Here is a 15903-nt window from a genome sequence, read left to right on the forward strand (position 1 = left end):
ATTGGTGTGGAGAGGCTGAGAGCTCAGACTGGGTCCTTCCTTTTCATCCCTGGAAACTTCTTTCCCATTCCAGATTCCGAGAGGGGCCCTTAAGACCCTTTCTTCCATCTGGAATGGCAAGGCCTCTTCTTACAGTGTCTTTGTGCAATCCTGGAGCTTTGTAGTTACGCTCTGAGGTCCTTACAAGAGACTCTAGCTAGCTCTTGCCCCTGAGACACATCTCTCTATGTATCTTTCAGTCAAATGCTTACAAACTGTATCAGATATCAGGAGAGAGGGCCCTTGCCAGGAACTCCAGAGCCTTTTGCAGATTTGGAAGGCTCCCTAAGACAGTCAGAATAATGTAACATGAACCTCATGTGCTGGACTGATCCAGGGCTTCTGAACCTCAGCCATGTAGACCTTTGGGGTGTGGTAATTCACTGATGCAGAGACATTCCCTGATCTCTACCCTCTACACAATAGGACCATCACTCAATTGTGACAGTTCAAATAACTCTTAACAACTGTGGAATGTCCTTTGCGGAGCCATAGACTCTGTTGGAGGCTATGGACTTACGTCTGGTGACAGAAGCTGGAAGAATGATTTGATCAGGGGTGTGGGTTGCAGGTATATACTCAGAAGAGGTATCATGAGTTTTCAGAGTGCTAGAAAGTTCTGGAAGGTGGTTGCACAGGAGATGCATAGGTGATAGTGCAATTGAACACTTATGATTTATAAACTTTATTCTATACAAAATGGATCTAAAATGAGTCTTGGGCATGGTATAACTAGCCTTGGGGTTCAGTTCTGATTCTACCTTATGACTTGGTTCTCTGTGTAAAGTGGGAGATACTAGAGGAGCCACCTCTTGGGGCTGCTGCTAAGATCCTTGAGAGTGAGTGCAGAACTTGTGAGATGCTCAGCAGACCTGAGTTTCATTCCTGGGACACACAATGTAGGCGAGCATTCACTCCTGACACTTGTCCTCTGATCTCCACAGTGTTCGGCGGTGTTCCCCTAGTGCACAAATAAATACATACAATTAGAAATCGAGTGTAAAATACTTAGGCTCTAAACATCTTAGTGGGGTTGCTGTCTGTTCCTGTGTCTCGGTTTCCTCAGCTAGGTTTGCTTTCTGCGGTCTCTCTCTTAGTGTTGCTTTTTATAGCTATTTTCTTCTTTATTTTAATATTCATTTTTAACTATTGGTTATGATTGTCTGACTGCATGTATTTTGTGCATCATGAGTGTTTATGGTGCCTACAAAGTCCAGAGGAGGGAATGGGATCCCCTGGAACAGGAGTTACAGACAGTTGTAAGCGCTCATATGGGTGTCAGGACCAGAACTTGGGTCCTTGCCCAGAATAGCAAATATTCTTAACCATGGAGCCAACTCTTCAGCCCCTAGAACCATTTCTTTTTCAAGCCCAAGGTGTCCAATGAGGCTAATTCTTTATGATCAACAAAGTTTGTGATCAGAATTGTTGGGAGCATTGGCATAGATGAAGAGCTAAGGGGTTTCCAGAACATTCCATCCAGTCATTTTAGAGGTAGAAAAGAAGGGTGGTGGGGGCTATGGGGATTTCACCCAGCACGGGACCACTTTGCAGTCTGGCCTTCCCCCCTCCTCCCCCAAGGAGGCTCTCTGACAGACCCTTGTGGTTCAGTCCCTGTTCTAATACTGGGCAGGGCTGGGATGGAACTTCTTAACTGGAAAGGTGAAGTAGAATTTGGTTGTCAAAAGAAGTCTGAAGCAGAACACTGCTCCCTCTGAATCATCCCTTTTGTTAAGGATTAAAAAGAAAAAAGCCACCCCAAAGACATAACCCACCCTAGAGAGTAGAGGTAACTGGGCTTGTGGGAAAGGAGGAACAGCTGGCATCAGGTCAGAGGGTGGGGAAGGGAGGAGAGAGGATGTCCCACCCCTGTGGAGGATGCATAAAAGGCATGCGTGGCAGGGAAGTGCCATAGTCTTCTCTTGGCCTTGGTCAAGTTCAGCTCCTGTCTGCTCTCTCTCTCTCTCTCTCTCACCTCCTTGCTCCCACCATGAGCTGCCGCTTCCAGAGTTCCTCCATGAGCTATGGAGGTGGTTTCGGAGCTGGTTCTTGCCAGCTTGGAGGAGGCCGTAATATCTCCTCCTGCTCTTCTCGGTTTGTCACTGGAGGGTCAGCTGGAGGCTATGGAGGGGGCATGAGCTGTGGCTTTGGTGGAGGAGCTGGTGGTGGCTTTGGAGGTGGCTTTGGAGGTGGCTATGGCGGAGGTTTTGGCGGTGGCTTTGGTGACTTCGGAGGTGTCGATGGTGGCCTCCTCTCTGGCAACGAGAAGATCACCATGCAGAACCTCAATGACCGCCTGGCCAGCTACCTGGATAAGGTGCGCGCCTTGGAGGCAGCCAATGCCGACTTGGAGGTGAAGATTCGTGACTGGCATCTGAAACAGAGCCCAGCTAGTCCAGAGCGGGACTACAGTGCTTACTATAAGACCATCGAGGAGCTGCGGATCAAGGTGAGGCCTCTGATGCTAAGAAGTTTTCCCCAGGACAGGGCAGAGCCCCAGAGGCCAGGCCATGCTGTGTCACAGACGACCAGTTGTGGATGGAATCGACCTTCTTCTTGCAAGAGGAATATTGTAACTTTGTACTACCGAGAGTCTCCACTACTGAAATTTTCTTATGCCATGACCCAAATGCATTCTCTCCCACACTTCATGTTTATTGGTGTCATGACTCCTGCCAAGTCTTTTTTTAATGGCTTCCTGAACTGTTACTTGTGACTCAGTTGCTATAACCTACGACTGACTTACTTGGAAATGTGACATTTTAAAAAAGTCACTGCAAACGGATAAACCTGACAAAGAAAAGACATCGTTGTTCACTGTTTATTTTGGAGAAACCCCATAGACTTATTCTCAGTGGGCAATGACTCAGAGGGTGTAAAGAGGCTGAGACTCAGGCTGGTACAGAGCCTGGAAGCCCTCAGTGTGGCCTGTCAATCACACTGCGACACCAACTTGTCAGAGCAGAAGTCTACTAGCCTGGGTCAGGCCCCAGTTACACAGAGCAGGCCTTAAATGCTTACGCTGTAAATGTTCAGGCATTCAAGTGGATGCCTGAGTTCAAGAGAGTCAAGTGGATGGGTTTTCCTCTTTGCTCATCTGGGAGGTCAGCTCCAGGAGCATGGCCAGAATACATCTGGAGTCACACTGAACCCCTTCTGATCTGAAGGGGGAAAGCTATCAAGACAGTGACTTAGGGAGTTGATAGCTCTGAGATACGACTACTGGAAGATGTTCTGAGTGGGTGGGGCCTCTGAAATGGCCATCATTGGTCTCTCCCACCCTGGTCTGATGGGGAATATTCAAGAGGAAGAGGAGAGAGTTGGCCTTGTCTCCTGCTTTCACAGAGTGCTTAAGCAGAAGTAAGGTGAGTTTTGCTTTCTAAGCCCAGCTTTAGCGTGTCCCTTCCATGCTTTGTAGATTCTGGAAGCCACCACGGACAACAACCGGATCGTCCTGGAGATTGACAATGCCAGGCTGGCTGCAGATGACTTCAGGCTTAAGTGAGTTCATTCTCCTCACGAGTCTTTCCCCGAAGACTCTTGCTTTAGACTCTAAACTTTAAAGAAGTGGCCACTTGGTGGGAGACACTGGAGCATCCAGAAGCAAGGGCCTTGGAGTTGTAGAGGAATTCAGTGCATGGGGGTGGGATGCATCTAATATTATTTGTTTTGCTTTAATTAAAAAAAATATTCCAGGTATGAAAATGAGCTGACCTTGCGCCAGAGCGTGGAGGCCGACATCAACGGCCTGCGCAGGGTGCTGGATGAGTTGACTCTGGCTAAGACTGACCTGGAGATGCAGATCGAGAGCCTGAATGAAGAACTGGCCTACCTGAAGAAGAACCACGAAGAGGTGAGAGGGGATGACAGGCCGGCCATGGGCTGAACCGCCTTCCATGGGCAAGGAGAGCCCTCTGTTGCAGGCTGACATTGCCACCAGCTGAGGGATTCTGAGGAGTCTTCTAGAACATTCCACTATCACTCAGAGATAAGAAGGGAGAGTCTCTCACATCTTCCTTCCCTACTCCACAGGAGATGAAGGAATTCAGCAACCAGGTAGTAGGCCAGGTCAATGTGGAGATGGATGCCACCCCTGGCGTTGATCTGACCCGTGTGCTGACTGAGATGAGGGAGCAGTATGAAGCCCTGGCAGAGAAGAATCGGAGGGATGCTGAGGAATGGTTCCAGGCCAAGGTATTGGTGCTTCTAGCTCACATAGCCAGGTGGTGCTGGGGGCCATGGCCTTTGGTCAAGGCTTCTTGCTAAGCCCCGATACCCCCTTTTTTCTACTTGACTTTTAGAGTGCAGAGCTGAACAAGGAAGTATCCTCCAACGCTGCCATGATCCAGACCAGCAAGACAGAGATCACAGAGCTCAGGCGCACACTCCAGGGCCTGGAGATTGAGCTGCAGTCCCAGCTGAGCATGGTACCATCTGCTGTCCTCACCCTGTGACCCTCACTACTAGGTCTCCCTCTGGACTGTCTTCCCCCATAACTTTTTTTATTGCCCCATCAGAAAGCCGGCCTGGAAAGTACCTTGGCAGAGACAGAGTGCCGATACGCCCTGCAGCTGCAACAGATCCAGGGGCTCATCAGCAGCATCGAGGCTCAGCTGAGCGAGCTCCGAAGTGAGATGGAGTGCCAGAACCAGGAATACAAGATGCTGTTGGACATCAAAACAAGGCTGGAACAGGAGATCGCCACCTACCGCAGCCTGCTAGAGGGCCAGGATGCTAAGTAGGTTCCTGGCACTTGCTGTCTTGGGGAAGTGGCCACTGGAACAGTGTCTGGCAGAGCAGGCAGGATCTTGTTAGGGGATAGCTTCTGTCTGAGCTTAAATAGTATGGCGAAAAAGTTGGGGTCAGAGCTCCCTCCTCATCTCCCTGGTTAGATGGAGGTACTGCTCAGCAGCAGGCCTACAGGATTAGTACCTTTGTACTTCCCAATTCAGATCTCTGTTTGTGTATAGACAGGAAAAGGGATTGTGGGAGAAACATTTAATCCAGAAAAGCTGTTAGGATGTAAGTTCAGACAAGTAAAACTGTTAAGAGAGAGGCTTGGGATGGACGTATAGCTCCAAGAGAGTGTCTGCTTGGCTCTATCCCTAGCACCAGGGACAGAGGATGGTGATTTAATTGCTTTCATATGACTGGCAGAGACCAAGGCATCCTCTGGGCTTAGTGGAAAGGGGATGGCAGGGAAATTGAGTGAACCAGACACCCCCCCCCCAAATCTTGGGACCCATAGTATCTCCTTTTAAGGGTTTTCAGATAAATTGGCAAGACAGGTTGACAGGCAGGCAAGCCTGGTAGATACCTCAGAGGAAAAGAAGGTCCTGGGCTGGAGACAATGTTGGGAAAGATTCTAAGTCAAGGCTCTGGAAGGTGGCAGGGTCACTCCATCAGAGGGCCAGGAAATGCCTGTCCTCTGTTGAGCTCTGCTCATGGCTGCTTCTCTCCTCTCTTCCAGGATGACCGGCTTCAACTCCGGAGGTAAGGAGGCAGCTCAATTTGAGCTGCTGCTGAGCTTGGGTGGAGGTGGGCTGAGAGGAAGGTAGTCCTGGTTCCTAAGTACAAGGATAGAGGAAGTTGGGTGAAAACAGTTCCTCGATTTTGCTTTCAAAGTAGATGTCTCTGCCCCACAGAGCCATGGGGTTGTCAGGGAGAAAGCCACTGTTGGGAACAATGATAGCATCCCCACCCACATACCTCTTGACTACCCAGGAGCTTGTGAGCCTTCCAGGGGTCTTGGCTCAGCCTGAGATGGAGGTTTCTCCAGCCTAAGCACCTTGTCTTCTCTCTGTCTCAGGAAATAACACCACTACCTCCAACGGGTCCCCCTCCTCCAATTCTGGTCGCCCAGATTTCCGAAAGTATTAACTCAGCCTGGCGTCCCTTCCCTGGCCTTCAGCAGCCACAGGAGGAGAGCTGATGTCGCCTGTAGGATGAGAGGACTGCAGGATGTGATGCCCAGTCCCATTGTCCCCCCAGGACCCATGGCTCTGACAACCCCTGAGGGTGGACCCTTCCCCATCTCTTCTGATTGGAATCTTTCTTCTCCCTACCCCATTCTCTCTATTCTTTGGTTTCTCAGTGTCTCTACAACAAAGAATAGATGATTCAATAAAGTTTCTTGATTTTCTGCAAATGTTTTTGTTTCTGGCCTGGTTTCTGAGAGTGGCCTCTGCTGAGGCCTGATTTGGGTTACGGGCGAGGTTGACATAGTTGTGCTGAACAGAACTCAGACACTGATGGGACCAGGGGCTTCTCATGTGAGAAGGATATGAGGCACATCGGCCACTGAGCACACTGGCACAATGATGGCAGACAGGGAAACCTGCATTGGTACCCATGTGTTCATATGCCTCAGATATGGGCAAATGGGACTCACAGATAGAAAGCAGGGGCCAGTGAGTTAGTTCAGTATCTTTCCCTGTAGGATGGCCAGAAGTGGAGGCTGGGGTCATCTGTAGACATAGGGTGGGGAAATATGGAGGGCGGGTGTAGAGCAGGCTTCCTGGGCCATTCAAAAGGGGGAGGGATCTTGGGGAAATAGTGGCCCAGGACAGGTATCCCTGCCCCAACCTGCTGCCTTCCAGGCCGATGACTCCGTTTTGGCCTGAGATAGCCTTCCTTTCTGTTTTCCTTGGCACATCCCAAGGTCTGACAACCAACCCATAATTCACTCAGCACCTCAGCCTGTGCTGGCCTCTGGCTGCCCTGTCTCTCTCTGATGCCCTAGCTCTCTCCTGCCTCTCTGGAGCTCTGGCCCAGAGACACAGCCTCCTCTGGCTGTGCTCATCCTATACAAGGTGACTGCACAAATGGATTCTTTCTGCTGTTTACTCTTGGATGCTCTTGGACCATCCTGGACATGGGTGTGAGCTCAAATTCCTCACCTCTCCATCTGCCTCCCCAGCTTCAGATTCACCTGCCCCACTGTGCATAGGACACCCCTTTCTAAACTAGAGATCTACAGGGGCCACCCTCTCAGATTGCTTCTTCCCTTTCCTACTCTCAGGGACCTGGAGAGTCAAGGTAGCTCTGACTCTGATTATGTTTATCTCTGTCTCTCTGTCTCTGTCTATACTTATCCCTGTCTATCTTTATCTCTTTTTATCTATCTTTGTCTCTCTTTATCTCTGTCTGTCTTTATATCTCTCTGTCTCTGTTTATCTTTCTCTCTGTCTCTGTTTCTCTCTCGATCTCTCTTTCTATTCTGCTCTTCCCTAAGTCCTTTCATGGACTGTGTTTTTAGCTCCAACATCTTCCCTGATTCTAACTCTCATGACATGCTATTATAACAGCTTCACTGGTCACTCTGCCTCCAGTTTGACCTTGCCTTTCACTCAAGCTGGAGTATGGCCACCAAAGAAAGGCAGGATCCTTTGTAGACCCAGAGGTCAGATGTTCTGACCTCTTCCTTGCTCCTTCCAGTCCTAGCTCCTATAAGAGCCTCTCCAGTGAAGCCCAAGGTCTTTCTATTTCAAAATGTTCTTGCGAAGCAGGCGTGTGTTTGGACAGCTGCAGAGCCGTATTCTACAGGAGAACTCAGTCGGACCCCCTCCTCGTTCTCTCCAGAGCACATCTCTGTTCTATAGGCTCTCCTTAAAATGCAGATTGAAATGGTAACCCTCTTCATGACAGATGGCTGGTGTGGCATGCTCCTGGGTGTTCCCAGGAATGTACTCCTCTACATTCATGCTGACAGCATAGTCCTAGGCGTAGGATTGTAGTGAGTTGGCCAGATGCTGCTTGTATTCTAATGCTAATAGCATTTCCTCCAGACCTGATTGTCCCAGAAATGAGAGAGTCCTGCACATAGACACTATGTGAAGTTGCCCCCAAGTTATTTCTGATAGATAAAGATGCCAAAGGCCAATAGCTGGGCCAAGAGACATTGGTGGGATTTAGGGTTCCAGGACTTGGGGGGTTGAAGGAAAACCACAAGAGAGTGAGAATAGAGGAGGAAAAAGAAGCAGCCATGGGTTAGGTGAGTCATGAAAACATGGTCCTGAGGACTGGCCAATTGGAGTTTAGAGCAGCCTAGATAAAGCATAATAAGTGATAACTTGGACCTACCTATAGGAAAGTAGGGTCTAATAACTTAGAGGGTGGGTATCTGCCCAACTCTTGTGCTGTTTAAGGCTTGTTATAAATATACAGGTTGGGTGTGTCTTTATATATGTCAAAGGCAGGGTAGAAACCCTGGATTGGGATTAAACATTACTACTTCAGGGCTGTGTCTTTTCATCTCGGGGAGGGTTGAGCTAAATGCTTGTTGAAGGAGGAGAGGAATGAATGAACTGGGGACCTGCCTCTGAGATAACATTTGGATTTGGTCATAGAATTTTTGGCCAGAGGGCCAGAGGGCCAGAGGGTCTCTGGCACCCTTGACACCTGTCCCCTTTCTCTGGTCTTTCCCTTTCCTTCTTGACTCTCCTCAAGGGTTCCCCACCTCACCCTGGTATAACTTATACTCTTCTCACTTGCAGGCCACACACACCTGGCTTAGGCACACAGGACTCACTTGGGCATTCCTGAGCTAGCTGAAGCAGAGACAGCATCTAGTCTCTATTTATTCCAGAGCCCTTTCTGTTCTCCACTGTAGAAGGAGGTAGGGGCTCAGGTCAAGTTCACCGTCTGGAACTCTGCCAGGAGCTAAAAGCATTACAGAAAACCAGGCCATGCCCTTTGCTCCCAAGCATTTTTGGTTTTGGGTTGAGGCTGTAGCTACCTGTGGAGTGCGTCTGCGTTCTGACACTGGATTGATTCTGGAGAAAGAACCTCCATCTTTAGAAACGTTCTCAGACAGACAGGAACTAGGTAAGAGCACGTCCTCTCCTGCTAATGGCTACCTCCCCCGTGGGTTATTAAAGCTGAGGACTCAGAACAATCTGACAGGCAGTTAGTAAGAGCTCACCGAGTAATGCTTCCGGTCATGACCTTTCTGGTGCTGTGACTTTCTTTGAGGTAGAAACAGTTTCGGGGTCACCCACATCCTCATACCTGCTGTATATACCGGACCTGAAAGATGAATTAGATGGAGGGGGGAGGGACTATGGAAGATCGAAACTGTAGCAGACATACAATACCAAGGGCAGGAAAGAATGGGCCCTTACCCCAGTCAAGGATAGGAGTTTTCAAAGCTGAGCACCCCTGGCTCGTTTTGATCCCCAAGGCCAAAACTTCCTTTCTGTCTTGGTATTGACATGCTCTGTAGAATATGAGGGAGAGTCATTCATGTGGATCAATGACAGAAGCTGGACCCCTAAGTCTGGAGGGGACTCTCTATGGCCTGGGAGCCTTTCACCTAGATCCCAGGAAGGACTATGAGAAGCCCTAACTCTGTGGCCCCATCAGGTATTTCGGGGAAGTTGGGAGGGACAAGTCAGGGGCAGCGTTTCTGTCAGGCCAGCCAACAGCCTTTCTGAGCTGGGAAGAAGGCTGACCCAGGCCTCTAGTTTAGGAAGTAGAAGGGATGGGGTGGAGATCCTGTCTTTCTGCCTTGGACTCCATCTGTCAGTTTAGTCACCTGGTGGGGTGACACTTGAGGGAGGAAAGAACTGCTGGGTCAACACTGCCCCTCCCTAGGGGGTTGTCCTAGGCGCTCAGGTCACCGCAGGCTCAGTGGCTGTTTCCCAGAGCTGCAGTAGTGAGCAAACAACCGTGAGCCAGTGGCACCTGACTCACATCTGTGTCAGACCGTGAATGAGTGTGCGTCAGGCAGGAGACCCTGGGATAAAGGGTTACAACCAGACCGGAAAGGCCAGCACACTGCACAGTGCTTGCTCTCTCCAGCCCTCTGCTTTATGTTACTTCATCCCAAGCGCTGTCACCGCCATGTACGCTTTATATACGGGAAGATCAAGTTAGACCCTCCAAAGGAGCAGACGAGTGCACAGGATGGGAGCCACAGTTCCAAAATACTTCCTGAGGAGCTGGATGGTACTTTGTCAGGGGTCATGTGTTCACCTCCAGGAATGTGGAGAGGAACAAGACTCCCAGATCTCAGTGCTCATGGGACAAAAGAGTCAACCAGGGTACATTCCTGGGATGTCCAGGAGCCACTAGATCAGTTTCCCAGATGGGCATTGGTGGATTGGCAGGAAAGCCTGACACATGGCAGGTGAACTACCATGGTGGTTCAATGCTGCAATTCTTTTTCTTTTTTTTTCATATTAGATAAGAAATTTATTTATTTATTTATTTTAATTAGGTATTTATTTCATTTACATTTCCAATGCTATCCCAAAAGTCCCCCCCACCCTCCCCCACCCACTCCTCCACCCACCCACTCCCACTTCTTGGCCCTGGCATTCCCCTATACTTAGGCATATAAAGTTTTCACGAGCAATGGGCCTCTCTTTCCACTGATGACCGACTAGGCTATCTTCTGATACATATGCAGCTAGAGACACGAGTTCTGGGGGGGTACTGGTTAGTTCATATTGTTGTTCCACCTATAGGGTTGCAGATCCCCCCAGCTCCTTGGGTACTTTCTCTAGCTTCTCCATTGGGGGCCCTGTGATCCATCCAATAGCTGACTGTGAGCATCCACTTCTGTGTTTGCTAGGCCCCGGCATAGTCTCAGAAGAGACAGCTATATCAGGGTCCTTTCAGCAAAATCTTGCTAGTGTATGCAATGGTGTCAGCGTTTGGAGGCTGATTATGGGATGGATCTCCGGGTATTCAATGCCGCAATTCTTAAGAAGCTCTGACTTCCTCCCTTGAGCAAAAGGTACCTCCCTATCCCCAAGGCTCCACCCTTCCTTAATGGACCAGTACATGTCTGCCCATCCTGTGGGGCTGTCTGTCCTGCCTTGGCCCTGCAGAGGGCAGAGTCATGCCAGAAAGCAGACCAGGGTCCCTGGCCACCAGTTGGGATCCAAGGTAGTAGAGGGGCAGGACCTTAGATTTAGTCCTAACAGGAGGTTCTGTCTGTCTGTCCCCAGCACTGGGTGTGACAGCAAGACATTTGAGAAGCAAGGTGAGGCTGAGGGCGGAGTTCCATGACAAGACTCCTCTGGTACTTGGCTCATCTATTTTGGGTGGCAGCTTTGACCACTCATTGGGGGTATGAGACTTCCCTAACCTTCCTGGAAGGGGAATCCAACTGTCCCATGCTAGGGAAGCCTGCAGCAAGGCTCAGGAGAGATGGCATTGCAAGGTTGTAATCAGTAGGGCCTGATGATGTATTGTTCCAGAATCCCCCGTGCCCCTCTTGCAACCCATTTCCTCTTCCCATTTTTGGGTTCTTGTATCTGAGGGAACCTATGTGCTTTTGGATGGTACCCATGGGGCTGTTGGTGTTTTGGGTAGAGCAGGGTACACGAGCTATGTTCCTTTGAGCAGCTCTTTGGGGACTCCGGGAGAGCTGGATGCACTGTGTCCCCTCATGGAGTTTGGGAGGGTGATACAGGTGGCTGGTTGGCTGCTGAGACTCCTTCAGGCACCTGTTGGGGATGGGCTTTTGGGAAAGCTGGCGGGTGTCTGGCACGCATTCTCTGGCCAACTTTCACGATCGCTCGTAACAGCCATGTGGCTGCTTTCATCTGAGCATCTCAGAGAAGCTTGAAAGTCAAATTTGCAGAATGCAAGATAGTTAATGACAGCCTGGAGTCCCGGGCCTGACCACAGACAGTCTGTTGTTAGCAGGAGGGGTGTTGTTATGTGGACTGCACAGCATCTGTAAATGCTGACCGCTGAGCCAATCAAATGGGGTGTTTTGTGGGGGGATTCGCTTTGTGGTTCAATGAAGTGATACTTGAAAGGAGTGGACTCGGACACTGAAGTCCCTCTCCCAGTATGCCTGACAGGGCATCTCCCATAAACCACAGGTTCTCAAACACACTAGGGAGAAAAAGCAATGCTGTGGAATTCTTAGACCATAAAAGCTGAGTGAGAGGGGGTAAGGACTCGGTACCTCTGAGCAGAGGCTCATGTTCTCCAGATGGGAGCTGCTGGCAAGCGTGGTTGTGCAGGAAGAGCTGGCCCTTGGGCCCTGAAATATGAAGGCAGAGCATGGCCACAAGAGGACTGGAGAGGTATGGCTTTCCCCTGGGCCCAGTAGCTCCCTGGATACTCACTATGGCAAGACACATGGCTCATTCTGAGCAGACTTCCAAAGCCTGAGGCAATAACCAAAATCTCTCTTGGGGGAGAGGACTTTTATTTTGATTTTGTATTTTGAGAGAGATGATATTCTAGAGCATTTTGGGCTTAGTAAGGAGGGGATTTCAAGACCTAGGCAGGATAAGGTAGCTCCAATGAGAATTTAAAAACCATATCAGGGTCTTGGAGAGTGGAACCCCTAGAGTTTTGGAAGGAACCACTGTTCAAGGCTACTGTCATTCTTCATTAGCTCTCCTGAAGATCAATCCCCCCCCCCCCACACACTGAAGGGCAGTCAGGGAGCGGGTGGGTGATCTCCTTCGTCAGCTGGTTTGTGTTCAGACGATCCTGAGTCCAGTGAGGCGTAGTGGCTATGGAGATAGGCAGAAGTTGGGGAACCTGAGAGATTGGAAATGGAGCAGAGGAGACTTGAGAATCCCGCCCAGGCTGAGTCACCCAGTGGAAGGATCAGGGTAGAATGTCACTGATGTAGTGGCATGACAACTTAGCCCCCAGACCTCTGAGTACTGCTTATGGAGGGCGGAAGGCCTACACAGCAGCTACTGAGATGGGACATAAAGGAATCAAATGTCATGGTTTTCCAAGGGAAGTCTAATTGACCTGTCCCCCGTATCAGCCAATTTCATGGTTTCAGGGAGGCAAGGGACACTAGCATCATGCTTCGCAATAGTGATATATATCCTTACTGAAGATTTCCGTGCAGAACCCAGGCTGCTCAGCTGGATTGGTTTTGCAGATAGACAGTAACATTTTAGTATAATCATATTCCAAATATTGAGAATATTTTTGCTCACTGAATCTGGTAACCCTGTTTTTCCTAGATTCATGAATGGCCCCGAGCCTTTCACCATCAGGACCCAGTGAGACATTTCCTGGATCCTTTCAAAAAATTAAATGAATGGTTAGGAATATCTCTATTATGAGTATTTTTTACTTCTCACTATGCTTTCTCCAACGCTGTATACCAGTTCCTGCATATTAGTACTAGCATCTGACATCAGCTGGTAACACATTTGGCAGGAGCTTTGGACATGGTTGTTTAAAGGAGAATATATAGTAACGAGGCTTCTCAGGAGGAGGGGCCAGATATCCCGGGTGCTTCACGTTTGAACGGATTTCTTGTTATATGGAAAGAACAGTGGTGTTGGGGAGGTGAGGATTGGCTGTGGTTGGGGTTCCAGGTGAGGTCTGAAGAAGTTAGGAAGCAGAATCACTCTTCAGGTGTCTTCTATGGTAGGGACTTTTCTAGGACCTGTATGTGGACCTCATGGTGAAAACAGGTGAGATGAGAAAACCAGAAAGATCAAGCCTGAACCAGCAGGCTGTTCAAATAGGGACAGCCATTGGCTATCTTGAACATCCTTGTTCTCATTGATATTCACTGGTAGGTGGCTGGCCCATTGGCTATTGTCTGATCTGATTTCTCTGTTACCTTTGGGGTTCTACAGTGATGTGGTAGCCCTCATATTTGACCAAAGCCTGGAGAAGCGGGTGTGGGTGGTGGGTGGGTGGAGGGAGAGGAGACCCTTGCTAGGAGAGTTCACTTATTCCTTGGATGTATCACAACACGCTGTCCTTGTATTCTCTCAGAATGGGAGTGACTCCTCAGAGTCCCACAGGACAATCAGGCTTTATCTAGGCAGAAAGAACTTCAGCTTTCAGATGGAAGCTTTGTTGAAGGTAGAGACTTCTTTTCAACAAAGGCATTTACCTGGCTACTGATCCTGAGGTTGATGGTGTACCAAAGCTGGCTCAAGTAATAGGATCTTTTCTGTTTTCCTCTTCTCCCTGTTCTCCAAAACGGAGTCATGGTGGTCAGAGAGCACTTTATGAGGCTGCAGCTGGTGCCTGGACCTGAAGGAACTTCCAGGGCAGAGGTTATCAACCTGTGAGTCACGATCCCTTTGGGGCTTGAACAGTCCTTTCTCAGGGGTCGCCAAAGACCATGGAAACCCACAGATATTTACATTATAATCCATAAACATAGCAAAATTACAGTTATGAAGTAGCAATAAAGACAATTTTACGGTTAGGGGGGGTCACTGCAGCATGAGAACCTGTATTAAAGGGTTGCAACGTTAGGAAGGGTGAGAACCACAGCTCTAGGGTAAGGGTCAGAGACTGGACTGAGAATCCTGGCCAAAGGGACTGCTGTACTCTGGAAGCAGGAAGATACTGCCTGCTTCTTTGGCTGTTGTATCTTTTTGAACAATTGGGCAGAGCTGCAAAAGACAGGACTTCCTTACGTGGCTGGGTGCCTGGGGAAGTGCATTTGACTTCAGTTTCTCTTCTGTGGGTTTCAGACTAGTTTTGATTTTTGAAACCAATGACCTAATTGCTAATTTGTCAAGCCTCCTTTGGGATAGTTTTCACAATTCCATGACTGGCAGGAGATCTATTCAGTTGTTGATAAGGCTGAGGCTCAGAGTCAGTGAGTGGCGTAGACCACTATGTTTTCTCATTTTTTTTTTTTTTCTGTACGGTGAGGTCTCCAGCTATTTTGGCTGTAGATGTCATTTTAGCCTGGGCATGGTGAGCTGTCTGCTTGGTGTTCAGTGACACTGACCCCTGAAGGAGCCCCTCTCAGGAACAGCCTGGAGAGGTGGGTCCACACATCTACTGCTCATTTTCTTGTGGTGAGTGTGCTGGGGGGCAAAGGGAAACCCTGAAATTTGCAGATGTTTTGAAAGGAAAAAAAACCCTCATGGTGTCATGTGTTTGAATCTCTGTAACTCTGCTTTATTCTGAGGATGAGTGACAGGCACAGGGGCTTTGCAGCATAGAGAATAAACCGTCGTCATGCCCTACCGACCCTTAGTCTCCATGGAATGCTTGTGGAGAGCTAACTACAGGATATCTGAGGTGGGTGGAAGTCAGGTCATTGTCCAGGCCCATTCCCTGTTCAGATGGGTGAGCTGAGGCACACAGTGCACGGGACTCACTCAGGGAACTGGGGGAAGAGCTAGGCCTAGAGTCCAAGTCTCCTATTCCTTAGGATAGTATATATTGGATAGATATTAGAAAAACTGTGTAGAGAGTTTGCTAAGAGCTTGCCTATTTTACACAACAAACTACGTGGTTAAGAAGATAACTTGGGTTTTTGTGTGTTGAGGGTTTGCCTGGGTGGGCAGAGACAGCAGACTCTGCCATAGTTTCCCCAGAAGATGAAATGAGAGGTTTAGAGGAAGCCTGGTAAGGACCCCAGTCTCGGTTCAACAGTTGTCAGATGGGCATGGTATCACCACCCTCCTCTTCCCAAGGGACATAGCTAATGTCCATAGGCAATTTGGTCATAGGCAAGCAGGCCAAGAAGTAATGCATGCTCTCTTTGTGAATGCAGACACTTCAGCTTTTTCAATGTCTCTCTCCCACCTAGAACAAGCTTGGTGCAATGTAGGTCCCAATGAATATTCACTGAGTGAGTGAATGAGTGAATGAATGAATGAACAGTCTCAGTCAGCTTGGGAAAGCCTCCTGTAAAACTGTGCCTTCCCCTCACCCCAGGGACCCTGTGTAGGGGGACAGGGAGTTAGGGTGAGTTTCCTCCCATCCAGAAACCCAGGGCACTTGGCATGGAAGAGCAGGACAGATAGGGAGCCAGAGAAGAGAGTGGCATCAGGTAGTAGAAGCAAGAAATGTCACAGAAACTTTAAAGTATGCAGAGTAGCCCTGAAGAACTCAGGATAGTTCAACCCACAGTATCTACCCTGCTGAATCAAGAAACCCTAG

The 15903-nt window shown here is 49.1% G+C and overlaps 1 protein-coding gene across 1 annotated transcript; it reads left to right on the top strand.

Moving 5' to 3' along the window:
* The first annotated feature begins 2029 nt into the window (after nucleotides 1–2029).
* On the top strand, nucleotides 2030–5919 carry Krt13 (keratin 13). Its single transcript, XM_021176168.2, has 8 exons — nucleotides 2030–2488; nucleotides 3458–3540; nucleotides 3736–3892; nucleotides 4072–4233; nucleotides 4341–4466; nucleotides 4557–4777; nucleotides 5510–5532; nucleotides 5849–5919. Exons 1-8 carry the CDS (start codon nucleotides 2030–2032, stop codon nucleotides 5917–5919), a joined length of 1302 nt encoding a protein of 433 aa, XP_021031827.1.
* Nucleotides 5920–15903: the final 9984 nt, after the last annotated feature.

Source organism: Mus caroli, unplaced genomic scaffold (genome assembly GCF_978045245.1).
Source record: "Mus caroli unplaced genomic scaffold, Mus_caroli_1 scaffold_13, whole genome shotgun sequence".
NCBI classification, from domain to species: domain Eukaryota; kingdom Metazoa; phylum Chordata; class Mammalia; order Rodentia; family Muridae; genus Mus; species Mus caroli.

What these genes read in the sequence shown, in the direction of transcription:
- Krt13 (XM_021176168.2), top strand. Translation starts at nt 2,030, where the DNA reads ATGAGCTGCCGCTTCCAGAGTTCCTCCATGAGCTATGGAGGTGGTTTC. An exon ending in TCGAGGAGCTGCGGATCAAG is followed by an intron (nt 2,489 to 3,457) that starts GTGAGGCCTCTG and finishes CATGCTTTGTAG; the next exon opens with ATTCTGGAAGCCACCACGGA. An exon ending in GACCGGCTTCAACTCCGGAG is followed by an intron (nt 5,533 to 5,848) that starts GTAAGGAGGCAG and finishes TCTCTGTCTCAG; the next exon opens with GAAATAACACCACTACCTCC.